This window comes from Cygnus atratus, chromosome 8 (genome assembly GCF_013377495.2).
Source record: "Cygnus atratus isolate AKBS03 ecotype Queensland, Australia chromosome 8, CAtr_DNAZoo_HiC_assembly, whole genome shotgun sequence".
In the NCBI taxonomy this organism is placed as follows: domain Eukaryota; kingdom Metazoa; phylum Chordata; class Aves; order Anseriformes; family Anatidae; genus Cygnus; species Cygnus atratus.
The window spans coordinates 17,639,913-17,666,522 of record NC_066369.1 but is presented as its reverse complement, the minus strand read 5'-3'; the positions used below and the strand labels follow the sequence as shown (position 1 = coordinate 17,666,522).

At 47.7% G+C, this 26,610-nt stretch overlaps 3 protein-coding genes across 4 annotated transcripts in view; 1 reads left to right on the top strand and 2 right to left on the bottom strand.

Moving 5' to 3' along the window:
* Positions 1-12,727, bottom strand: part of DDAH1 (dimethylarginine dimethylaminohydrolase 1) — a 92,014-nt gene extending 79,287 nt beyond the window's left edge. The window contains exon 1 of the mRNA XM_035537200.2: positions 12,197-12,727. The gene's annotated coding sequence lies outside the window, so the exon portion shown is untranslated. The remainder of the gene's footprint in view (positions 1-12,196) is intronic.
* Positions 12,728-13,172: 445 nt separating this feature from the next.
* CCN1 (cellular communication network factor 1) lies at positions 13,173-15,748 on the top strand. 2 transcript variants are annotated; one of them, XM_035537197.1, is made up of 5 exons: positions 13,173-13,402; positions 13,500-13,716; positions 14,053-14,400; positions 14,518-14,720; positions 14,830-15,748. In XM_035537197.1, the coding sequence occupies exons 1-5, from the start codon at positions 13,343-13,345 to the stop codon at positions 15,127-15,129; spliced, it is 1,128 nt and encodes a 375-aa protein (XP_035393090.1). In that variant the 5' UTR covers positions 13,173-13,342; the 3' UTR covers positions 15,130-15,748. The 2 variants fall into 2 exon arrangements, with proteins under 2 accessions (XP_035393090.1, XP_035393089.1); XM_035537196.2 differs by having other exon boundaries at positions 13,261-13,402; positions 14,053-14,720.
* Positions 15,749-23,643: 7,895 nt separating this feature from the next.
* Positions 23,644-26,610, bottom strand: part of ZNHIT6 (zinc finger HIT-type containing 6) — a 33,711-nt gene continuing 30,744 nt past the window's right edge. The window contains exon 10 of the mRNA XM_050712161.1: positions 23,644-24,588. Coding sequence (XP_050568118.1) covers positions 24,503-24,588 — 86 coding nt within the window. The 3' untranslated portion in view covers positions 23,644-24,502. The remainder of the gene's footprint in view (positions 24,589-26,610) is intronic.

The following is a 26,610-nucleotide window of genomic DNA, read 5'->3' as shown; positions in this document are numbered from 1 at the left end:
TTTCAAGAGAACACATACCCTGAGACTGTGTGGCACCAGTGACCACAGAGGTTTAAATATAAATACCTTTTTAAGACAACGAAGAATAAATACCCTCCACATGAACAAGTACAAAATTAGCTAGGGGCATGTTGTCTGTGGGACAGGATTGACTTTGCTGTGACTTCAAGCACTGGTGCTGGTTTGTGGCAGAGCTGCATGACACGGGGTGCGACCTGACGGAGCACGTTCCCTGCTGAAGGAGGCAACCAGGACATAGGGCCAGAGCCTCCATCTGCATTTACAGCTTAGTCCACGCACCCAACACCTTCTCTCCTTGCATGATAATCTGCTTCTTGAAATATTTTCCTTCCTAAAACTAACATGAAAATGAGAGCAGAAAAAAAGCTTAGCCTCAAACTGCTGTTTAAATAGCACTGTTACTAAAAAGCAGAAAAAAAAATCACACACAAAAAAAATCAAGCTGTAGATGAAAGTTTCTGGAGTAGAAGAGACTGAAAGGCAGCAAGAGACTTCCAGATATGCTCAGAGAAAGTTGGCTCCCATTCACATCTACAGCAAAATGTCAGTCAGCATCTGGATCAGGACCCCTCTGCACTGGAAATCAGCCTTCAGATGGGGGGCAAGCCATTCTTTTGTATTTCCTTGTCTGTGCCACAGTGACAGTGCTGCTAACACTTCATTTATTTTGTTCATTTAGGAGACATCTAGTTATCTCAATTATTTAACAATGTGTAAAATTACAAACATATTCAACTACAATATGTTCCTCTTGCGTAAACCTCTCCTCTTGGCCACATGCATAATGAAAACCCTGTTGAGTCAGTAATAAAATCCAGAAAGCTTTCAAGTCTCAGAACTGAATGTTCAAATTTTGTAGCTCACTTCCTTTTCTAACCAGACAGCAGGGCTGCCAAGAGAATTTCTGGGCATTCAGCCCCTTTTGATATACATATACACACACACACACATATAGCACTTTACCAGGGCTGGCAAAGAGCAGGCACTAATTGTTTTTAAGCCAGTTATGAACAAACGCATTTTCAAAAGAAGTCAGAATACTACTTGTTTTCATCTGATGGAACAGACAACTCAGACCTGGACAGGGAAAACGATCAGCTCCAGCTCTGTCAATAAATAAATATTTGTATTTCATTCCAGCAGAGGAAAAATGCAGTACTGATTTTAGGAACCAACCTCAAAAATTTGTGTGTTGAAATACCACAGTTCTTCATGCAAAAGGGCCAGTTGCGCTTGCAAATTCCTGACTTGCCTGAATAACTGCACTAAATGCATGTACAGGTTGGGCACATCATCTAGCATACCACATTTTTGGAGGTTAAGCCTCATTCCCATGAAGAGAAGAGCATCCTCATCCTGCACTGAAGCCAAACTGTAATGAGTGAACTTGGCCCATCTCAACTAGGAAGACTTCAATGCTAAATATGAGAGCTTTAAGATCATATTACACAGCACACTTGTGATTCTTGCCTGAAAGATTAAACAGCTTCTAAATCCTTTGCACTATTTATAACAACAACCACAACTACATTTGTTTCTCTTCAGAAGCACTGTCTGCTTTTGCATTTATACTGTAAGCAGCATATTAAAAAGGGGACAGAATAGGTTTCACATATGTCAATGCAATACAAGAGCAGACAGCAGCCACGTGAAGGGAAGGACAAACACTCAAAGAGTTTCATATGGCATGGAAATACAAAGCTAAGTTCAAGTCTGAGAGTTTTCCCACACTTTGGCTAAGTACATTACCAACAGCCACCGATGTGCTACTCGCGGCGATCATATGGGAGTGTGATGACACACGGCACAATGCAGCACACCCCTAACGCACACAGGCTCCACAGCCAAGGAATATATGTGTGTCTGCTGCTGTGTGTCCTAAGAACGACCGAACAGTCTTAACCGTCTGTGAGATACATTGGCAAATAAGCATTGACTGAGGAATTAGACCCTGTGGCTCTTCACTTGCCAGCAGAAGCGAGGTCGTCCTGACCTGCCCTGCACACCCAAATGGAAGATCTTTGCATTGCTTGCGTGATCAAATCTTTCCACTATCAGTGGAGAGTGAGTCAGAATAGGATACAGATATTGTTTACTAAAAATCTCTTGGAACATGAGAGAGGAAAAGGGAAATACATAGGAGAGGCTAAGGACAAATTCCAAAAAACAAGACAAGAAAAATAAAACAGGGACAAACCGTGAAAGTGAGAAAAGAGGTCGAGAAAGAAATACCGAAGTGAATGCAGAAGGGGAGACACGAGCTAGAAGAACCCAGACAGAAAGCTGAATACAAGTAAGGAATAAGGAAGCCAGGCTGGGACACCAGAAGGGTGACAGTGGGAATAAGGGAGACGAAAAGGGGAGACAAGAGGCGGTGGGTCCCCAGGATGTGCGCTACTGATGTGCACACGCCCTTTATTTAAGCAAACACATAGCCAAGATGACCCTAATATCTTCTGGACACTAACAACACTGTCAGACAGGTGGCTTGCACTGGCAGAGGGTATAAAACAGAGCAGCCTATGAGCAGGGAGAATCCCTGCTGTGACCAATTAGACGAAATGACTGGGATGAAAGGGAAGACCCGTCGTCCCCAAAATGCCATTCCTCCCACAGAGGTCATTACCCCATGTGCTGTGGCTGCTCCGCACACGCTCTTGCCATCCGTGAGTAAGCATCCACAGTCCTCTCACCCCTACTTCAGGCATCTGAATGCCTCCCGGTCTTTAGCACGCCCCCACGCCATCCCTGTGAATCAGGACACAGAATTTGTCTCCTCTCTACAGATGGGGCATTCAAGCAGAGAGGGATGCCTGTCTTGCCCAGGACCACACTGGCAGGCTGTGAAACCCAGAGCTTGAACCCAGCTCTCCCAAGTCCCAGGCCAGAACTGCAACTGCTAATGAGAACCAAGAAAATTCAAAAAATGCAAATGAGCCATCTTGAAAGTTTTATAAGTAAAACTCCTGCTGTAGGCATGAATGGAGGAAGTGCAGACTCCAGCAGGCAAATTCTTTGCCACCCCATCTCCCGAGTCCCAGAAATCCCGTTGATCTGGGCTAATAAATTTCCCCAAGCCCTAGACATTCTCTTGGCCCTCATCCCAAGCTCACATAAGAAGCTATTTCATAGGCAAGGTTCTTATTTACAGTTACTCAACTCCCATAATATTTTATCTGAGGTGGCATTTTTAACACTCCCCTCCCCAGTACTGGATGAACTGTCTCTTTCTTTGCTTTATAGGTTTGTAACTAACCTAGTTAAAATCCCATAAATACTGCGATGTTTCTGTGCTTCACATTCAGGCAGGAGGCTGGCTGAGGAAAAAGCACATTAGCATTAAAATGATGGTGACATCCAGACTGAAGCTGACAATTCATTCATTTTTTAAGCCTACTGTCATTATGCCAGCTGCCCTTCAGGAGCTGACTGTGCAGCAACTGTGTTCGCTCCTAAATGTGCAATACTCGGGCACAGGTATCCTGCCATAAAATCCAGAGTCACAAGCCCTTGCCAGGTCACACAGTGGGTTAATGTGCTGGGTTTCCACCCCCTGGAGACCTGGGCTGGCTTCTTTGTTTTGCTGCAGACCTGTGTGCCACTCCAGCAGCAAAGGGGAGGTCATAAAAGCGGTGGAACAGGGCACTGGGGAGCAGCCGCAGCAGCGCGGGGTGCCTCAGGCCAGGGCTGCTTCTGGAATCAATGAATCTCAGTATGGGTCTAGGAGCGCTGGTTTTGTGTGGATCCCTGCTCACAGCTAAGGCACAATGAGGAGGTGCAAGCAGGCCATACCGAAACGTGGCCTCTAACTCGGTGTGTGAAGAAAGAGTTGCATTATTCCACCACTTCTCCCTCTGGATGGGCAACGGCCCACAGTGCTGCAGCTGTAACACCAGCGCTTGGCATAGGTTTCCTCCTCTTGGTACCCCAGCTTCACGAGGGGTCCACCAGCGTGGTCTGTGGCTGGGCAATTCCAGGGCAGGATATGGCCAGTCTGCCCAGCAAACACCTCCTTCCCACTGATGAGCAGAGTCCAACCCAGACAATGCTTCACCTTGCCGTACTGCCCCGTATCTGTCCTCCTCTGGACTGTAACAACTTCCCAGCAGCTTCTTCCTTGACGGTGGCTCCTTCAGCCCGTCACATTCAAGAGTCCCTCCTGCTTCTGCGCCACCCCTCCGAAGGACACCGGCCAGCCTGCTCTCTCCCACTGTTGCCATTTCTCCCATGCCGAAGCCCAAGTAAGTATGGCAGCCTCACACCAGCAAACCTCTAGGTTTGCTCTGGTCGACCTTGGGCTCTTCCCTGCCTTCATCCCTTACTGGGCAGTCACCCACCCCTCCTTGCAAGGCCCTCCTCAGTTTCATTCCCTCATCTCAGCCGGTTCCACGCCGCCTATGCCCAGACACCGGTTTCTGGGCTGCAGCCCCTCAGGCAGAGCCCTGCCGGTGCTTTCTGTGCCGACCTCAGCTGCTGCCTGTGGTCACGGCGACAACTGCTCCCCGGATCCATCCCAGCTGCTTCTCTTACATCCGTTCTTCTGCCATGAGGGAAGGGCCACGTCCCTGCACCACCCAGCCCAGCAGCACCTCTTAAAGGACGTGCGGGCTTTCCACAAGACTAGTGACAGAAAACAGTGATACTTAGCCTGGGGGAGGATGAAAAACCAGACCCTGCCTAGCACTTGTCAGAGGAGGAGCTTGCAGACCAGGCGGGGTACCCGTGCTGGGGCGCTGAGCAGCTGCTGCCTTGCCTAGGTTGCTCCCCACGGCCTGGCCCTTCGTGTCAGCAGGACAGGGGGCCGCACGTGGCTGGGAAACGTGCCCCTCTGCTGGTGTGGCTGGTGGGAAAGCAAGACAATCCCACCGCGCCTCCCAGCTTTATACACGTGCTGAGATGACTATTACATTTATACACATATATATAGGCGGCTCTACGTAATCACACAGTGCTTAGCCCACCGCAATGCAGACTCCCATTCCCTAACTCTACTTTTCTTCAACAGAAAATTTCCCTGAGAAACTAGCCAGACACTCCAAGAATCTCTTTTTAAATGTTACCTTAATCTCTCACAAGAGTTACAAATCAGCCAGCTGTTTAATCAGACTATCAAAATGAACTCACTTCTTAGCTGAGATAACTTCAGAGGAAATGAGAGAGACACTGATGCAGTCCCCCAGTCCTTGGGAGCTCTCCAGAAACTCCAGTGTCAGCTCTTTAAGTTAATTAATGTGTGCTAATTAATGCCATTAACTTTGATCAGACAAATCAGGTTTGATGTCAGTATAACTGAGATGGGAAGCTAGTGCTCAGGTAAGACCTCAGTCGAAACCAAAGCAAGTCTTCAAGAAATCCTGAATCTGGGAGCGTATTTCTTAGCATCCTGGCCAGCAGCCTACGCGCACGGTGGGTGCTCACCTGCCACCCTGCACAAAACCAAAGGCACCGTATGCTTGTGCACGTGTCCATCCGCACCCGCTATCAGGAGCGGGGGTGGCACAGCGTGGCTCGCTCCTGAGCTCTTCTTCCTCGTCCCACACCAGCCCTTCATCGGGAGCATTTCTATAATAACTCTTCTCCATCCTGACCTCCTCCTTCGCTGGCTATGTAAGCGAGGGAAAGCTTCTTACCCCACATCCTCACTGACCACAATCTAGTCCTCTATTTTTGAAATATTTAAGGCCTGAAATGTAGAATTTGGGGTTTTACACCAGTTAATATTAATAGAAGCATTCTCAGGATTTTTTCCCCCAATGTAAATGGAAGGCTTTTATTTTTTTAAACATCCCCCTGTGGTGCTCGCAGACCAAACACTGCAGCATTGTGCCAGCCCGGGGAGCTCGCTATAAACAGATCTGTCTAGCTTCTCTGTCAGACCCAGGGAGCTCCGCATAAACCAGGAAAAGTAAACGTGTACATTAAATATTTACTGTTTTCAGCATGTATAATCTAAAAGTGTTTTTAGCAGCACAAGGAGGGTGCACTTTTAATCTCCGATTTTTATTTTGACATGGCACTGTTATAAAATGGTACGGGTACATCCTGAAAAAGCCCAGTCCTTCCAAGCAGAGGCTCTCCTCTCACAACTGCTGACAAACATTGTGTTATTACACAGTGCTCACCTGAAAGACCCACGCTGCTCCACATTGTTCTCACAGAGTCCCATTAAAAGTTGAGTCTGTGGGAGTTTCAGAATCGGACCCCCGGATAGGCAGCAGGAGAGGACAGTGATCAACATGCAGGTAGCTGAGTACAATACGATGCAGAAGAGTGCAAAGAGTTAAAAGAAATGAGGAGCAAACATCTCTGAAAGTACATAGCTGCCAACCAGCACTTTTTTGTTTATGATTAACATAACAGCTAGCTTTTAATGCCTGCTCCACGCGGAAGGGTTTCTGCTTTCATCTCAACACTGACACTAGGAGTCATAATTTCTGCACAACAACAGGAAAAGATACGTTAATGCAATCGTAAAAAAGTCTCCGCACCACAGCGGTCTGCTGATAGCCCTGCTAACCCCGTACTTCCTGAGGACACCAGTCCCTGGGAAAACAGTGGGCAGCAGCCACGCTTCCTGGCTGACTCAAAAGAGATGTCCTCTCCGCACGGGTCGCGCTCAGCGGCGGGCTGCACGGCGCTGGCTGCTGGAGGGAGCCACGCGAGGACCCGGTGCAACGCAGCAGCCTCTCGCCGGGCTGCCCACCTGGTCTTGCCGGCTGGCTCCCTCCAGCTTCCCTTTAGTCTCCGGCAGAGATAAATTCAGGAAGGGATTCCATTCAAATCGTTTCTTCTTCACTCCCCAAGAAAAAATCCCCCCAACCAGTTCAATAGAGCAAGACACATCTTTTAGATTTGGATGCTACTCAAGTCTAGAGATGGTTTAGCACTTCTCCTGAATCGCAGACACGTAGGACTGGGATGGGCAGTCATTTGCACATTCCTGGACCATAACTCTGTCTCCAGAAACATTCTCAAAGCACATACATGATCTGTTGGCTTTCTGCAAGTCCTCCCTATCTGCAAGGATGACATCGTGTCTACTTATTTGTCTGCCATTGATTTTTTGTGCTCCACTATCACTGACTAGAAGTGAGGGGCACAAGCCAGAGAGCAGTGCACGCAGCTGATCTCCAGCAGGGCAGCCCTGGGCTGGCTTCCTTCTCTCAGCTAGCTCCTGGGTGTCACAAGACAAACGCACACAGGAGAAGAAAAGAACACAGCTAGCTGCCACTGAAAGGTGCTCACAGTAACAGACTGGTAGGCGAAGGGTAAGAGCCTGGAGAGAGCAGAATGGAAATAAACAGTAACGCAGCAAACACAGCTACGGTCTCACCGTGTTTTAATAACCTTGTGTATGTAGCAGAGAATGAGTAATGATTCTGGACAAAGCCAACGGGCACCTCAGGGGATTCGGCACTATTCTGCAATTAATCCTGTGACATTTACAGCAGCTAGCCTGAAAACTGACAGAATTCACTGTGTGGCAAAGCATCTTCAGTATCTTGCAAGATCAGGCCTTCCCTTCTACATGTGTGCAAAGAAACAGAAACGCTATTTTTTTCACAAAACCAAACAACAACAACTAAAAACCTACAAAAAATAAAATAAAAAAAAAACAGACACAGACACAGATTTCTAGGTTGGAAGAGACCTCAAGATCATCGAGTCCAACCTCCGACCTAACACTAAGTACTCCACTAAACCATATCGCTAAGCTCTACATCTAAACGTCTTTTAAAGACCTCCAGGGATGGTGACTCCACCACCTCCCTGGGCAGCCCGTTCCAATGCTTAATAACCCTTTCGGTAAAGAAGTACTTCCTAACATCCAACCTAAAACTCCCCTGTCGCAACTTTCGCCCATTCCCCCTCGTCCTGTCACCAGGCACGTGGGAGAACAGACCAACCCCCACCTCACTACAGCTTCCTTTAAGGTAACTGTAGAGAGCGATAAGGTCGCCCCTGAGCCTCCTCTTCTCCAGGCTGAACAAGCCCAGCTCCCCCAGCCGCTCCTCGTAAGACTTGTTCTCCAGACCCCTCACCAGCTTGGTCGCCCTTCTCTGGACTCGCTCGAGCACGTCCATGTCCTTCCTGTTGTGAGGGGCCCAAAACTGAACACAGTACTCAAGGTGCGGCAATGTGTTCTTAAAACCAAAGGCCAGGCAAGCCCTTTGAATGTCCACGTACCAGTGACAAGAAAACATTTCCTCAGGTCATTAGCAGGAGAGAGGGAGTGAAAGCACCAGAACGAAGGCAGAAGGTTCTGCCAGCTTTTATTCAGACTAACCTTAAGGAAACAGAACTTTGATTAACAACTATAACACAACAAAACGCCTTTTGGGAAAGAAGTTTGCCAGGTCTTTTAAATGCAGAAATGTAAAAACAAATCTGAATGCACTGAGGAGCATGCGTTCTGGGCCAGAGTTCCACATGCAGATAATGCAGAAGGCAGCTGTCCCCAAGGTGTAGCTATGATGTAGGCTGAGGCAGACAGCAGCTGAAAACCATTACGGGCTGCAGCCCGCAAGTGTTCTGATGCTGAGAAAGAACCCGTGCATGCTCCTGGTACCTCAGCTTCCTTCAACGAAATTCACAAAATGCAGCTGTGAAAAGGATTTTTCTATGATACATACAGAGAGATTTCAGCCTACATTTCAAATTGAATCGCTGCATCACAAGATGATACGCGTGACTTGGAATTCATGCGCAGCCAGGTGCTAGCCAGGACCACCTGATGGTCTTTTTGTGTTGAGCTTACGCCAAAGCCCCCCAACAGCCTTTTCACTGCAAACTTCAGATACAGGGATGGGCCTGATTGCAAATTCTATCTTCTGAGTGTACCAGAATGTTGAAGCATATGCACGTGAGAGTGGGTTAATACATACTAAGTAATCCACCTGCCTCACTGAGAAAACTGAACTTCCCAGTAGTGCAGCAGTAGCTAGTGCTAAAATAAACTGAACGTGAGCTCCTTGAGCGGCAGCGACAAAGAGCTCTCGGTTCTCTGAATGGACAGCAGGAACTAAGCAGAAGATGACTGTAACTGCCTTGCCTTTCTGCATCCAAGCTTTGGGTGAGAAGCCGTTCAGTATGTATTACCAGTCAGAGGTTCAATGGGAACACACTGACCATCAGCAGGGATGCTTCTCGCCTCTGTTATGATGTTATGTCCCTTATACCTACATGGGGTGCAGTTCACGAGCTGAAGCAGCAATGAGCACAACTGAATACTACTGCAAATTTAACTTCTTTGGTTCCCCTGCAGGCTCAGGAGACTCACAAGTTCCCTTTCCACTTTCACAGAAGCAGAACCTTCGCAATACCTTGAGAGCAGCCAGAGGAAGAATCAGTGCACCTACAAAGCAAAGTGCCTCGGCACAACTATTGCAAAGCACAAACCCACAAGTATTAGAAAACACAGGCAAGGCACATACTATACAAAAACTGGCAGGCATGAGCATAGCTAAAGGGAAGGTAGCAGGGAAGAGGAAGAAAACAAATAGGAAATGCCATACTCAAAGAATTCAGCATAAACTCCGAGCAAATCAAAGCTAGAAAAAAAAATCTGAACCCACTTGAATTTTAGCTGCTGAAGTCTTCTGGTTACTCTGCCTGTGTGTTGGTATGCTTAATTTGCCCCACTGGATTTGCACCTCCTGTGAGTCACTGAGAGGAGCCATTGACTGGAAGAACTGATTTAGTGCAGCAGGAACCGGCGGCCTGGCAGGAGCTGCAGGAGAGGCCCAACCTAAGGTAGGTAAACATTAGAAGAGGAAAGGCCACAGGGAAAAAGACTGGAACAGGGAAAAGGAGAAGAAGGAGAAGGAGAGATGGAAGAAATGCACAGCAAAGGATGGGCAAAGGAAAAAGAGAATGGGGAAGAGGAAATAAAAGTACAAAAAGGGCTATATGCTGCTTTTAGTAAGAACCTTCCCCAGAATCCACACGATTGTAAACTTTTGATGTTCCCTAGTTCAGTGCTGGATACCTACTGCCACTGGACATAGCAACTCTCGGAGGAATATCTGTCCTATACATCCCCTTACGCTGCTCCGGAGTCCCTACACATAGCTGTGGAAAACAGTGTAGAAGGAAGATAAACCATTCAGTTATTTATTTTTTTTTCTTGATTTGTCTCTCTGGAAATTCCTTTTCCTGGAGAAATAAAGGCCTGCGGAGATGACAGTGTGTACTCAATAAATCTGTAATACCTGGTGTATAAGCCAACTGTTTCAAATTCCTGCCTTGCATTAGCCAAGCTCTCAGCAGACTTTACCTTACAAACAGCTATTATGGCCTATGGCACAAAAAGTTAGGAGACAGTAAAATACCCTTCATTACATAAAGCTGGGAACACTTCCCAGTTCCCTTAGGACAACAAAGGTCTGGAACTTGATGTTATACTGAATACAACCTCAAAAAAGAAAGATACTCCAAACTTTTTCCTGTTTCCTGACGTCCATCCACAAGACATAGGCACAGCCTGGAACGTAAACTCGGGGTCACGGTTTATGACAGGGAAATGTGTGCCGTGGAAGCGTATGAAAGGTTCACAGTCTAACCTGAGCTCCAGAGAAACGCAGCCGATCTCGAGCGTTGTCAACTACTTGAAATTCAGGACAGGTTTGTTAAAAGGTGCTTCAAAGCTTTCGAAGTGACCTTTTCTGAGCAAATGCAGGTTCGGTTACAGTTTCCCATCAAAGTTGTGTGAATGTGTGGTAAGACATGAAACCAAATGAGAAAAGGCGCCATTCATCAACTGTTCCTGCGGCATTTGCTGAATGTTGTGAAAGTCATAGATCAAAGCAAAACGCTTGGTACGTGTCCTTAAATTAGATGTAATTAAACAAACAAGTGTTTGCATAAATCCCTGAAAAGCAAAACTGTCCAATTTAACCACACGTTGGTGTGGTAGCTCTTTCTGCTCTAACATTTTCAAAATTGTCACTAGCAAAAACGTGCTGAACGACAAAATCATTCCTCCTGATCACAATGCCACCGCCACAATGTCACCTTGAAAAAAAAGGACCGGTCAGGCACTCCACCTACGAGCCAACGTTTGACTTTGTAAAACTAAAGTGCCGTAGCACACACACACCTACCAGACCGAGGGAAGCCTGGAGCACTGGATAGCTCAGAGGCTGGAAGCAGGACCAAGCAGCTCCTCCTCGTCACAGCTGGAGCCTGGCCAGTTCGGTGGGGCTGGAAAGTCGTTACCGCCATTACTGGCAGCCGCCTGAGTTCGCCGGCTGTCTCTGTCCAATTCTTCATGGACACATAAAGTGATTCCTGTCGCCAGTAATGGCGCTAATTGGTATATATTGGCATTCTCAGGAGATAGCTGCATATAATTAAAGACCAGATTTCCCTTTCAACTATCATCCTTTCCAGTCAAGTTTGGAGGTGTACGAAGGAAGCAGAAAACCAGTGCCTCCCTCTGAGGGCAAAGCGGGCCTGAAGCTTTTCTCCTGCCACCTTTCACAAGCCACCAAACCACCCGAAATAACTGCGGGGATCTAATCTGGAGAGAAAAGCACAACAAGACTCAGCTGTGGGGGAAAGCACCCACAGGGCACCAGCCCTTTTGCCAGCGGCAGGCTCTGCAGGCCTGGCCTGGGCCAGCCAGCTCAGGGCCTGGGCCTGGCTGCTGTGTGTTGGGGCAGCCCAGGCCTCTGTGGAGGCTTCCCCAGTGGGGAGAGGCTGTCTGGCAGCAGGAGGCCAGGCTGGGGTACCAGGGCACTGGGGACACCGCGCTGGGTGTTTTCTGTGTGAGGATGACACAGCGGCTGCCTCGCCAGCCCCCCGCTCAGAAAGGATGCGCCTGGGAGAGGCGCAGCAGCTCGGTGCGTGTCTGTGGGAGCCCGCCATCGGGGTGCGGTGCAGCCGAGGACAGGGGCCCCCATTGTGTGGGACCCCTCTTGTGTCACCCCCGCCTCCCTGGCAGCCCGAGTCCCCCCGCCGCACTCCTCCGGCCAAAGCCAAGCCCAGGAGCAGCGCTCCCAAGACAACAACGAGCCCCCTTTTCTGCGGCTCCGGCAAGGTCCAACAAGGCTGCCTTATTATTCCTGCTGGTATTAAAATACAAAGCAAAACAAATCGCACGGGCGTGTGCGCACGCCAGCCCCCAGCCCCTCGGCGGGCTGAGCGCCGGGAGCAGCCCCTGCCCAGCACTTACCCAGCCATGTGCACCGTCCGTCCGTCGCCGTGAAGCCGTCCTGGCCGTAACCCTGCCGGCAGCGGAGAGAGCCCGGCGGCGAGGTGCTGGGGTGCTGCTGGAGCCCCTCGCTGCGTGCCCCTCGCTGGGAGCAGCAGGCACAGGCTCGGTGCCTGGCAGCGCTAGGCGGGCAGGTTAACCTGGTCCCCCTCCTCTCCGCATCCCCTCCCTCTCCCCTGCCTCCCCCTCCCCTTCTGCTTTTCTGGGCTCCCGAGGGTTTTTTGCAGTTTCTCCCCTCCTCTGCGTCTGCTCCTCCACCTTCCATCGTTGAAGGCAAACAAGAAAAAAAAAAAAAAAAGAAGAAGTTAGGAAAAAAAAATAAAAAATCCCCCCAAGCCCACCCCAAAGTTGTGTTGGGCACAGTAATCTCATTTGCCAGGAAGCATCCCAGGAATGGGGCTGGCGGTACCGCCGCCGGGTCGCACACGGCGCTGGGCTTTTTTCAATCGAGCAGCGAGCGGCAGCGCTGCGCCAGTTGGCTCCTCCGGCACAGCGCTCCTAAATCATGATGGACAGATTGCGTGAAAAACAGGAATTCCAAAGAATTTCCTGCCCTGGGAACAGAAGCGAGGGCTATATTTAACAGCCTCTGAAGCTGTCAAGAATGCTTTGTGGCTGGATAACAGAGCAGAAAAATGCGAAAAATGCGGGCTACTGCTCTACCAAATAAGGCAATATTGTTACGTCGGGTGCCCGCTCCCAGCTGGAAGCGCTCAGGGCCGCCAGGAGAAAGGCCGCCCCAGCAGCGGGCTCCCGGCCCGGCGGACGCGGCGGGTGCCGGGGGCCGGGGGGTGCCGGGGGCGCCGGTGCCGTGCGGGCGCGGGGCCCCCCCCCTGCGGCCGGGGCGGGGCGGGGCGGGAGGGGCGGGGCGGGGCGGGGCGGCCGCGCGGCGCGCGCCAGGCGCATTCCTGGGATGCCGCGAGCGCTGGCCGCGGCCGCGGCCCGGAACGCGCGACGTCAGCGGCGCGGCGCACGCGGCGGCCCCGCGCCCTATATAAGGCGGCCCGCGCCCCGCCGCCGCCTCAGACCGCGCCGGCCCCGCTCCGCGCTCGCAGCCTCCCGCCGCCGGCAGCCTCCCCTCAGCGCCCGACGCCACCGCCGCTCGACATGGGCTCCGCGGGCACCCGCCCCGCTCTGGCGGCCGCCCTCCTGTGCCTGGCCCGCCTGGTAAGTCCGGGGAGGGAGGCTCGGCTCGGCTCGCGGCTCTCCGCTCGCGGCTCGGTAGCCCCGGCGCTGACCGGCCCCCGCTGTCTCCGCTCCGCAGGCTCTCGGCTCGCCCTGCCCCGCCGTCTGCCAGTGCCCGGCCGCCGTGCCGCAGTGCGCCCCCGGCGTGGGGCTGGTGCCGGACGGCTGCGGCTGCTGCAAGGTCTGCGCCAAGCAGCTCAACGAGGACTGCAGCCGGACGCAGCCCTGCGACCACACCAAGGGGCTGGAGTGCAACTTCGGCGCCAGCCCCGTCGCGACCAAGGGCATCTGCAGAGGTAAGGGCCGCCGCCGTCTCCCCCGGCCGAGCGGTGCTCCCCGGAGCGCCGGAGTTTAGTAATTTTGAGTCCTTGTATGGTTATGCTTTGTTGTTGGTAGCTTGGCAGAAAGGCACATGACTTCAGCAGTCTGGAATGCGATTCAGTATGTCTGGGCTCCGCTAAAAGCACATAAGGAAAAGTGATTCCTGACTAAGTTATTGTTCTGGCCCCGTGTCTCCTGGGGATTGTAGGGAGCTTTACCACGAACCGAATTCACAGGGCTGCAAACGCGTGCGTTTAAAGGAGCGACTCCCACCTCTGACTCCCTGTCCTTTCTCTCGTTGCTCTCTACAGCACAGTCCGAGGGGAGACCGTGTGAATATAACTCCAAAATCTACCAGAACGGCGAGAGCTTCCAGCCGAACTGTAAACACCAGTGTACGTGCATAGATGGAGCTGTGGGCTGCATCCCGCTCTGCCCGCAAGAGCTCTCCCTTCCTAACCTGGGCTGCCCCAGCCCCAGGCTGGTCAAAGTCCCTGGGCAGTGCTGTGAAGAGTGGGTCTGCGATGAGAGCAAGGATGCGCTGGATGAGCTGGAGGGTTTCTTCAGCAAAGAGTTTGGTCTGGATGCTTCTGAAGGCGAACTGACCAGGAACAACGAGCTAATTGCCATCGTGAAGGGAGGCCTGAAGATGCTACCTGGTGAGTATGGGCTAGCCTGTGTAATGGTGACAGTTAAGGTGGGGAGGAAAGCTATGTGGCTCTTTGGACCCCAGTGGGAAGATGCACTTAAGTCTGAGCCCTCCTTTTCTTTTCCAGTGTTTGGATCCGAGCCACAAAGCCGAGCTTTTGAGAATCCCAAATGCATTGTGCAAACAACTTCCTGGTCTCAGTGCTCCAAGACATGCGGAACCGGCATCTCCACGAGGGTTACCAATGATAATCCTGACTGCAAGCTCATCAAAGAGACCAGGATATGCGAAGTGAGGCCATGTGGCCAGCCAAGCTATGCCTCCCTAAAGGTAAATACAGACTCCTGTGGTGCTCCTCTTCTTTCCAAACCGGTTTGGATGGAGGGGAAAAGCTGGACAAGAATCTCCCACTAACAATATTATTGCCTTCTCTTTACAGAAGGGGAAAAAATGTACCAAGACTAAGAAGTCCCCATCCCCAGTGAAGTTCACTTACGCTGGATGTTCCAGCGTGAAGAAGTACCGCCCCAAGTACTGCGGCTCCTGCGTGGATGGCAGGTGCTGTACGCCCCAGCAGACCAGGACTGTCAAGATCAGGTTCCGCTGCGATGATGGAGAAACCTTCACCAAGAGCGTCATGATGATCCAGTCCTGCCGATGCAACTACAACTGTCCGCATGCGAACGAAGCTTACCCCTACTACAGACTGGTCAATGACATTCACAAATTTCGGGACTAAGCTGTGGTGGGGGTGGGATGCTAAACAGAGGTCTGAAGTAACCAGCCATGGAGAAAGGACCTTTGATGGAAGTGGTGCCTTGCCCATTGGAGGGCAACATTGAGATGTTACAAGAGTGCACTGTGCAACTGGACACTAATGGACAGAGATTTAAGCATACTTAAAGCTTCATAGTACTGGAGCAACTTCACTGCTTCTTTTTGGAGCACCTTATCGTATATACTGTTTTCTGTTTGTAAGTGATCTGAGAAATGTTTTGTTCCGGTTATGAAAACCTTCCTATCCTGTTCGATTTAACACTATGCTTTTTCCCCCCTCCCTCTCTCTTCTCCCCCCCTTTCCCAACCAAGTTGGAAGTCACATTCCTTCCTGAGGTGGGCACTTGTGAGGTGTTCACAGTGGCAGCTATTATGTACCAACTGTAGTTTAATGGCAAACAGAAATCAGTTGTTTTAAAGCTGAGTATTTTATTTATCGAACTGTAGCTTTTTTTCTTTTTTTAACCCCTTCCAGACCCTGTAATACTGGAATAAGTTGTAAATGATTTTAATTTTATATTCAATGAATTAAAAGAATTTATTTATGGAATTAATCATTTAATAAAGAAATATTTACCTAACTACTCTCCGTAGAGCATTTGAAGAGGCAACAGCTTTAACTACAGCAAAGGCAAGACCTTTCTATGAACACTCAGAATCCCAGGAACCAAGATTCTCTGGAAACTAAAGCAAGCTCTCCCACAGATGTAGCCATGAACTCCCGTAAGCTGAGTCTAATTCATGGGGTAAATGATATATTGAAGTGGTATATACACTCTGCCCCCCCCCCATGCTCTAGAAAGCATGTGCAGAAAAAGTTTCCTGGCAGTGAAAGCCCATGTTTGATGGAGAGACTGAAATGTTAATTAGAGTGTCAGATTATTCAAACTGTCCTGGAATTTGCAACATAAGGCACTGCATTAGAATGCAGTATGTGCACAGCGATGTAGAGCACTGGGGTGGAAGTGGTCGTCAGGTCTCACATTTTTTTGGTGGCTGCTTCTTGCAAATTAATAGAGTTCTCTGGAAGAAGAATGTTTCCTACAGTCTGCAGGAGGTAGTTTGCTTTCACTAAATTCAAATTAAATGAGCTTGAAGCAATGACTTTTGTTAATCCTAATAACCCAGTGATGAAAAGTAAACATACTGTTAACAGAAGAAGAATGTGAGGAATTTCAAGTACTTTTCCAATAGAGTAAAAGGCAAAGCAGCCAATCTTTTCTCTTCCTTGCCTCCCCTTCCCACTTTTCAAATATGTAACTACACTTTAGGGATGTGGATGACATTTAGCAAACCCAGGGGGCCCTAAGAGAGCTAGCTGGCATGCGTTAAGAAAATGGCATTTAAAAAATGACCTAGAGGAGGAACTGAGAAAGCTGCATGGAACATTTGTAGTATGCTGGCTAGTATAAAGCTGCACTACAGATAAGGCTGAAAAGAAACCTGCAACACTTTTTTTTCTCCTCATCATCACCGGTTAGTTCTCTGCCAAGAAGCCTTCCTGCAGTCTTTAGTGAGAAAAGTACTTCTCAGAAAAAGCAGAGACCGATTGTGAGGTTTTAGACTGGTAGTACTGTCATCCACCACCATGCGGTTTGACACGCAAGTGGTTAAGAGTTCACTTTTCATTTGATTAGACATAAATATTTCAGTAAAATAGATGGCCAAATATCTCAGAAGCTCATCTCTGGCACCTAATGCTTTGCCTGAAAAATTACAGCTGTCTCTCTTCTGCTCAGTCAAGTTCTCTCCCCGAAGGCATTCAAAACTTCAGCTGTTTTGGAATTTACCACCTGGCCACCAGTCTTAGCTGTACCTAAACTTGTCTGTACAACATTTGTTGACAGTAAAAGTGTAAAACGCAATGAAGCGCTTTTGTTTGGTTTTGACTTACATCTAGCACCGAACACTTCATTACATCAACCTCTCAGCGAGGAATCACCGGGTCTGCATGTCGGGTTACTGCACGGAGAGTAAGAACACACGGTTCCCAGACACAGCGGAGCTGCCTGCTCGTTCTTAGCCACCTCCACTTTCAGCTATACCCGAATGACACCCACTTTGAAGAAACCTAACTCAGCTCTCCTAAAAATTACACGTAGGCATAACAACACTATATCCACAGAGTAAGTCTGAACGCGCACACGGCACCCAAGCAAAAATGGCCCTTCCAACTTCTGTCCGAAGCGTGGTTCCACACAGGTCCTAGTTTTTACAGCCTGCACTTTGGGCTTTCCATGTCTCATCAAGTAGAGGGGTGGGTCTGTAATCTTTGCTCACTAGAAAAACGTACTGGTGGGAGCATAAGGGCTGCAGGAGCAGAACATGCAAACATGAGAGCAAAATATACTAAATAAAATTACCCTGTCGTAAAGAGGGGAAATGAACCCCACGAGAATGAACTGCTAATCTTCCAGAGCTGGGACTTCACACCAACCGAGCATCAACCACGCTGTTCTCTTCTCACTTGCTACATTTCACAATTGCATGGCAAAACTACTAAACCCCACAATACTGTAAAAGGAGTCAGCATCACGTCTTGCGTATTGCCTTTGTGCTTGCTTTGAAATCTTTATGTCCCTGTTGTTCCAGCAGAAAAAGAACCCCAGATACTAGGCATGAAAATATCACTGGTAAAAACACAGCTTCCTTTAAGTGCAACCAGGAGGGCCCACAGGTAAGATAAATGATCATAACTGTTATTCCATATCTGGGTGGAAAACTAAAATACCAACATTCTTCTTCAACAGTCCTCGCACAGCAGAGGGGCTGCTGCTGCCCGCCCGTGTCTGTGGCAGTGCATTTGTGAGGTGCTCCGTCTGCCGCGCACCCCTGCAACCAACAGCGGAGGGCTGCCAGCAGTGGGGTTACCTGGGGATGGGAAGCGTGGCACGGGGCAGTTTGCTGCAGCTGCTGCTGCCGCCAAAAGGAGCGCTCGTCAAACTACAGCTGCAGGCCTGAAGAAATGCCTCTTGTTGTACGAAGCACAGTTATTTACAAGTGCCTGGTGGAGGTAGCCACTGCGGTATCAGGGGCGCACATAAAATCTTCCCTACCAAGGTAGGCAACGCCGTGAAGACAAAGTTTATGTTTCCTCAAGTGCTGCATCACAAGAAACAAAACAAAAGCTACTGGGGAGCCCCAGCAAAGCAGGGCCCACCGGGCTGCGGGACCGCCGGTGGGCACCTTCTGGCCAGCAGGCCCAGCCCCCTGCTCCGGCTGGGACGCCGCGCACAACTTGTGTCCTGTGTAACTGGTGGATCTCTGCACGTGCAGCACCCAGCACCCAGCAAGGGAACGCTGGGTCTGTGGTTTTACCTGCTGCTCTGCCTCAAGCCCGTTTTTCATGTAGGCACGTCCTTATTTTGACCTTCACATTTGTTTTCTCCATGTAACATGCCCACGTACAAACCAGCACATAGAAACGTAGAGGGGCCACGGAGAAAGCAGCAAATACAGCTCGCTTTGGAGGTACCTATAAATGCACTTCAGGTCACAAACAACTGAACTACACAGAACTGCAGTGAGACTTGGTATCCAGAAAATACAGATCCAGGCAACAAAGCGATACAACGAGCACCTATCTGTATTATCCTCTAGAGACCAAACACCGAGAAACTGAACAGATGGCATCCAGTACGCTATGACCTCCCCACACCCCCTCCAAAAAATGTCCACATACACAATTTATATTGGAGAACATCCTGGAAGACCCCAAGGCACCACTCACATAAGCAACTTTATCTGTCCTGAAGTACAGCCACTTACCAGATGGAATGCAGCAACCATCCAGGACGAAATGTTACACGAGCTTTTCATTTACTGGCCAGAAGGAAGACTTGTAAAGGTAGGGTGCATAGGTTTGTGCAGATGGAAATCTGGCTCGGATATAGGCACTGACAACCTCATGCTGAATGCAGCCGGAGTTTTAGTAAGAGGAGTGACAAGACTCCGCTATACGCACCACTTGAAGTCGGCAGGCCAGTCCAGTCATGTTCTGAGAGCACTGTCCGACAGCAGGCCAAAAAGATACCTGTGGATCTGCAGACTCAAAGCAGCTGATTCTCCAAAGCTACCGAGCTTCTTCAGCATCTCAAACCAAACGGGTTAGATCTAAATTGGCTCATAAAATCTGACATAATCAGACATTAAGATAGCACAGCTATAAAATCTGCAAGTTGTTTATGAGGACGTAAAATAAGAGAGTAGGTTTTACTTGTACTGCAGTGAAACAATCCCATTAAAACCAACATGGATGCCCAAGCACAGCTGAAAGCAGAAGCAACAGGCAGCTTTCACAGTCATTTCTTCCTCTTCCTTGTGGCTGAAATGGGATGCCAGGAAGAAAGTGGCAATGTGATTTTCAAAACACTTTTGCTTTCTCCGCAAGCTGGGATCACGCCGGAACCAGCCAGCTCCCAGCGCAGTGTGGCAATTTGTTCTCTAAACCAGGACTCACTCTCCTCCCTCACTTCTATCCCTGTTTCTTGGGCAGGTTATTTTTAACTTGCTCTGATTTGTCATGCAACCCCACCAACAGCTGTACTGATGCAACTGATGCAAAAAGCAGCCTAATGCAAAAGGACGAGACAAATATGAGGACTTCTGTGCCAGTTAAAGAAAAATCCCCCATTTCTATCACAAGCAGGAGGCAGCAAGTCCAGAAAGACTTTCCTTTGCCCCAAAGGTAGGCAAGGCACTAGTGGATTTCTACGTTTTATCAGTGTTAATTTTCCTGCCAAAAAGCCCACTACATTAGGATAGGCTGGAAAAGTTAGTGGTGGGGAAATCAGGCCAAGGCAGTGGAATTCTGCTTCCCAAACAACAACAACAAAATATGTCACAGTGTGCAGAGCCAAGGAGGGCAAGAAGCTCAGGCAGTAAAAGCATCATTACAGCTACGCTGCTGTCCGAGGGGTCGGTGAGACTGGCAGGACACGGCACGAGCATGGTTCTGTTGTCAGTTCACAGAGATGGGCAGCAAAACAACTATCCCTGTCTTTTCCTGGTTTTACGTGTCATCTGCAACTCCCCTTTCAGTTTCAGTATTTATTTGGAGTTGGTTTTCCTGCCACTTCTTGTTTGTCCCGCATACATATGACTTCCTTCCATCTCACCACAAATTTCCACCAAATAAAACCATATGCACTGCCATAGCAACATCCTAATACAAACACAGGGTAATCTTTGTTCGCTGAAGTACACAGTTGTGTTTTTTTTCTCCCTCTCATTAAGAGAACCTGCATCTGCATACAGTTTAACTGAATGTCATAGCAACAACACAAACACAAATTCAAGATATTTTTTCTTTGGAGGGAGGAAGAATAAATGTTTTCAGGAAAAGTGTGTGGGACTTGAGAAAGCAGAATGAGATGTTTGTGACCAAACAGGGCCTGACGTTACATCATCACAGCTGTATATTTACTCCTTGAGAGCCTGCTCTGACAAGGTGTGATGCATTCCCAGCTCCTACAGATGTCAACAGAGAACAGCCCTAGCTGGCAGGGCAGGGCCCGAACCACAGCTGTCCCCACGCTCAGTGCAGAGGTTGGGCTTCCTATCGGCACTAAGCCTGGACATTTCTGCACTTTTTTAATCTAGAGAGGGTTTTCTGCACTGTGAGCAGGTTTACTCCTAACGCGAAGTAAATCTGCCCTGCTTTACTGCAGTAGCAGCTCTTGGTTAGCTCGCTAGTCCAGACTGCCTCTAAGAGTTAGGGCAGCAACTCTTTTTGCGGCATGATCCCCTTTTCCTCTACAAATCAACAATCCCGAAAGTGGAGTAAATACGGTAAAGCCTAGCATTCAGATGTGTTCATTCAAAACCTCGCTGTCATACTGACAGGGAGTTGTTTACCCATGACAGTTCCCTAGCTTATGCCTCATCCACCCCAGGAAGCTGTACAAAAAAGGAAAAGAACCAAGTTCTCTCCTAGGACTGACTCAAGCCCAGCTCTCAGCTATTGCTATGCTCTTAGCTAGGCTCTATTTTCGTCCCTTAGTTTGTGAAAAGGATGACTTCATTACTTTTTTTTTTTTTTTTTTACTAGCACGTTCATTCAGTACAAGAGCCTTTACTCTTTGCTTTGTAAGCTGCTGGTCCTTCAGTTCAAGCACGCTGTGAGAGTTCAGGGTTTGAAACCTGAACAGTCTAAACATTAAAAGAAGTGCTGTAACAACGCTACACACAGAGCTTGTTCCTTCTGTGACAACTAGTTTATAGAGGAAAACAAATGAGTAAGCATAGTAGGCATAAAATCAAGCACTCAACGCAAGCTGGTGCTGAATGATGAAGATTAAAACAACAGCACGGGTTTCTCATTCACAGTCATCATCTGCGCTGAATCAAGTCAGCAGCCTATATTGGGATGCCAATACAATGCGATTATGAGAGGATGTTTTCAGAATGGACTGGACTGAAGTCTTCCAGGCATCCTCTGCGCTTGACCAGAAATTTAAAAATATGGCTTTTTAAGATGTATTTTCTTTCTTCAGTTTTTACGATACAAGATGTTCATTCTGGGTTAAGTCACTCATAGGAATTAAGAACTTCTCCTAACTGCCTGTTAAAGTACTAACAGCCAAAGAGTGCATCAGCTGTGATTAGATCCGTAACCTCAGCACTGTTACCAATTATGCCTGTTGCAGGACCTGCGCTAGCCAGCTGTCATCAGTAAGACTGTGCTGTTAGCCCAAGACCATCACTTTAATTCACTTTAATTCATTTTTACATACAAAATATTCAACAAGTTTTGCTAAGCTAAATATTTGAATTCCACCTTGGCTCGCATTCGATGATTTGCCACTGCTCAAACCAGTGTGACCGTTACCAACATTGAATAAAACCCACTAGACAGCAACCTGGGAATGAATGGCAAACACACCTACTAACACGGCCTTTTACTCTCAATTTGTCTGAAATCTGGACTATGCTCACAGCTTTGTTTGGTAAATCTCCTTTCTGGTAACCACTACAGGAATAACCTTTCAAATTTTTTAGAACCCTCTTTAAGGTAGGAAAAGATTTACATCTGAAGGGTAGATTTAACAGCATCTTCATTTAAAAACAAATTAGGGTTGTGTTTTGACTCCCAAGAGAGCTTAAATTAGATTTCTACAAGAAAACACAATGCAGGGAAACAGTCAATTAATGAAAGCCTCCAAGAGCGCAGGAAAGTAATGCAAATCCCATTGATTACAAATGCGTGTTCCTCAGCCGAAGCCTAACCACACACACATGCAGAGCAGTGTTAATACCTGTGGCACTCTCACTTCCACTGCACGCTCTGACTTGGGGCAGAACTACCACGCTTTTACTCCAGATGAAACACTTCTTGGCAAATGAACTGTGGCAGTTTTGCTGCTCTGCTCTTCTATAGGTGTTAATATGAATGGGTTCAACGCTGGTTTAAAGTAATTTGCGACTACCAAGTGAGCATGCAGTAATCACTGATTAGGAAAAGCTTATTCACTGTCACTGAACTGAAAAAATATGAAAGCAACACTTATAGCTAGGAACCGCGGTCCTTTAAAGAGGGTTAAGAAAACAAACATTGAAACGAGAGGTGGGCAGAGGACCAACAATGATTAAAAAAGAAAATAGAGCACAGGTGGCTACTGACAGGCAAGAACAAAAAATTTCCTGTTTTATTACAGATTGCAAAACAGATGAAGGAGAAGGCACACAGAATCACCGTGAGGAGAAGCAGCACGTGACTACCAAGGTCTGATGCTCTTTCCAAACTTCATTAGCTGGATGCAATGAATTTATAGCAAACCATTTATTAATGACAATTTGTTTGCAAAAGCATGAAAAAATAACTTCTACAACCTTGAACATCTCAGAAATCCTCTCCAAGCAGTATGGCTGGCCAGGAACGGACAAGCTGGCGCCCTGAAGTCTGGATCGAGCGCCTGAAAGCCTGAGCCCTTCACTGCTGTCACAGCCTCGTGTGACCTCAACAGGCAACTTCACTGCTTTGTGTTATCTTTCTGTCTATCATGTCAGCCCTGGCAGGAAGAACACTTGTGACCAACAAACCACCCTCATGGGAGTTTGTGGTCAAAACATCAAGCTCTGCACTCGAGTGGCTGACCAGCGTGCATCCCGTGCCGCCGGCCTTGGTCACAAGGGTGATAATCTCCAGCAGCGGACAGAGCAGGGCAACAAGGAGCTGGCAGAGCTGTTTACTGAGCTGGGTAACCACGTGCTTAGGATTTTACAAACGCTGACTTGCAGGTAGACCTTAGGTGAACCACAACCCCCACCGCAAACTAATCCCAGATGCCTGGGCTGACTCCCGAGACTTGCGCTGCGAGGGCGCCGAGGGGCTCACCCACCCACCTGCCTCCTCCAGCCAGCCCTGCGGGCACGAGGGGCTTGAACCAGACACCGCGACAAGTGCTCGGAGATGGTGGAATCCTCTATCGGCGGTTAGTGACAGATTGCTGTCGTCAGTAGATGATACAGTACAGGATTTTTCTGTTTCGTCTTTATTTGCTTTTAGGTAGTTAAGTTCAGTTGATATTCCAGTAAACCTTCTCAGTATCTGGCTTCAGTAGGTAAAGCAACAACACAGGATTACTAGATGCACAACATCAGCACTGTTTAGGAGATCAATACGTTAGCATTAGTGACACTCCATGTATCTACTTCTATTCATTTTTTAAACCGATGCTAATTTAGAAGATCAGGGTAGAAGATTAAACATGCCATGCATAAAACATGGCTCAGCTTGGTTCTTGCTTGATATGTTAAGCAAGATGCAACCAAACAAGAAAAAGATACTGCGCTAGACATCCAAAATGCCACCAAAAATTAAAGTCAGAAAACTTATTAAAACCAAAAGTAAAGATCATATGCAGCAGCTCAACATGACAAAGAAATACCCTAAAAGAAAACTGATCTAATGAAACACCAGATTTTTTTCAGTAAGTTGAAGCATGATGGCTCATATCCATTGATAAATGCAAATGTGTGATATTTATGCTCAGACAAATCAGACATTGAGATGTTAGGATAAAAGGAAAAATATATTGTTGAAATGAACTTAGAAACTTTAAATCTGGGTTACTCTGTTTAGTAAAGATAATGGATAAAAGGGTGCTGTGCAATAATATCAGATTTTTCTTGAACCATTAATTCCCCATCTCTTTATTTACATACCTAAACATGCATTACTAAATCCAAAGTTAGGGAGGCAGCTTGGAAGTGCTGCCTTTAGTGAAGCAAGCCAAACCGAACCTCGGAGAAATCTGTTGTGTAAAAAAGATTAAATTAAATTTAAAAAAAATATATATAAAAGGCTCATCCCACCCTCTTCTCACAAAGAACTGTCATGAGCTCTCCCGAATTTCCCCTTCTTCCTCAGATGAAAGGGACGAACTTTCACTGTCCGAATCCTCTGCAGATTCGCTGGCATCTGAGGGTGAAGGACACAAACAAACAAAACAACAAGCAGTTAGTCTCAGCAATGTCGTTTCCCCCTTTTCCAGCTTGCTCAAACAGAAGCAGTGTTCTGAATCTTCTTTTCCTTTTCATCAGAGTTTCCTTGAGGACAGTTATTTCCTAGCAAGTAACAAGTCTCATAATGTAGGATATAGCCCCGCGTAGTACTTTGTTGTCGAAGGACAAAGCAAGACAATGTTTAGGATTTCTTTTAGCTTTTAAATCTTGGTCTCTCGGTCAGGTAGGTAAGCAGAACATTTATTCCACACAAAGCTCTTCCTCTTCATCCACTGAGAATTTCAAATTGTTCTCTTGGTTTGTTTTAAATGCTGTTTTCTGGGTTGCTACATACATGTATTACAACTGCAGTGAATTACAGGTCATTAGCAGTGTGCTGTTAGCATTTCAGTTAAGATGGGCAGCTATTGAGAAATTCTGAACAGAAAATTAAGATGCGGCACATGTGCTCCTTCCACATATTCCCACATCCCAAAGATGGTGTCAAGCTGCATGAATCCATGAGCTAAGGCTGGGGAGGCTAAAGCTTCACATTAACGTGTGCTTTAGGACAGGCTGCTGCATTCTGTTGCGATCACATCATGAAGCACTCATTTCCCAAACTGGTCTTCAGCCATACATCCTGAGACTCCCTCCTTAACAAGCACCGACCCCTGTCACCTCGTGGTGAGGTCACCAAATGCCGCTGGTCGGTGGCACTCGAGCTGCACAAAAATAAACTACAGCGAAGCAGGCACATGATTCACACACTGCTCTCATTGATATTTTCAGTGTTTGATCCGACCATGAATTTAAAGAAGATTTTGAGCATTTAGTGTCAGATGCTTCATTAAAGAAACACTACCAGAAGGGAGCTGATGAAGCATAGCTACTGTCTTGTCAAGCTCAGTTCTACATCTGGTAATACACAGGACACAGTGTGCACCTGTACTGTTTCAATGGAATTTGTTCAAGAAAATAGAAGGATTTCACCCAGAAACACCAGAGGTCACATTTTGTCTATATTAAATCTAGTGTATAATCAATTAACATTTATATGCCAGATATGTACCGAGTAATGCACAAAGTAAGGATTGTTTTTGCCTCTAAGTCCTGTGAAAACTTCTATAATCCCCTACTATCTTCAGCCATGACTGACCCTGCCTGCTGAAATCAGAGCACCTGTATTTTTTGCTGTAAGCAAGTCAAGCATCAAAACATCCCATAAAAGAATGTGGCCATCTCCTGGTTCGCCATGAAGGTCGGCAGACAAATGTTAGCTCTAGTTTAAAGTTTTGTTTTACAGGTATTAGAGATTGTCTTCACTCAAAAAGAACATATTTTTATGGTCATAATGGCATTGCCTATAAATTAAGATGGTCCAGTCCCTCTCACCATAAAGCTGTCCACAGTTTACTGATAATGTAAAAATTAAACTCCTGGTCTGAATTGTTCAGTGCTGGTTACCGTCCTTCATTAGAACATTTTTGCAAGTTTCAGCCAAAATACTTCAGCCATTTCTGAGAACGAGGACAGGACAAACAGGCTTTGTCCTCACTAACTTCTAGCAGCCTCTCAGCAGGTGTCCAGCTCTAGCTCTTCCCCAGTCTCAGGGTAATAACTTGTGTTGTGGGGGTGACAGTGACGTACTCGGTGAAGAAGCTGGACTGCAAGGAACATGCCAAATGCTGCAGCAGTAAGGTGACTTCTGGGGAGACAAGTGGCCTAACACTCCTCTCTTGTTACAGGGTACTTCTCCCTGGCCATGCTGGAGGTGAACCCACGACTCCCACTCTTAGCAGTTATCTGTGAACGTAACTGGTAAAGCAAGCTAAGTAGTGTTTGTTTCTCCTTTTTTCTGTAAGGCTCTTTACAGTACACAAACGAAGAGTTTGATGATTGTGACACACTTCTACAAAAGCAATTTTTTGTCTTCACGTGGAGTAACAGCACCAAAAGGCCCTCCTATTTTTAAGTTCTGAGCATGCTTTTCCTGAAA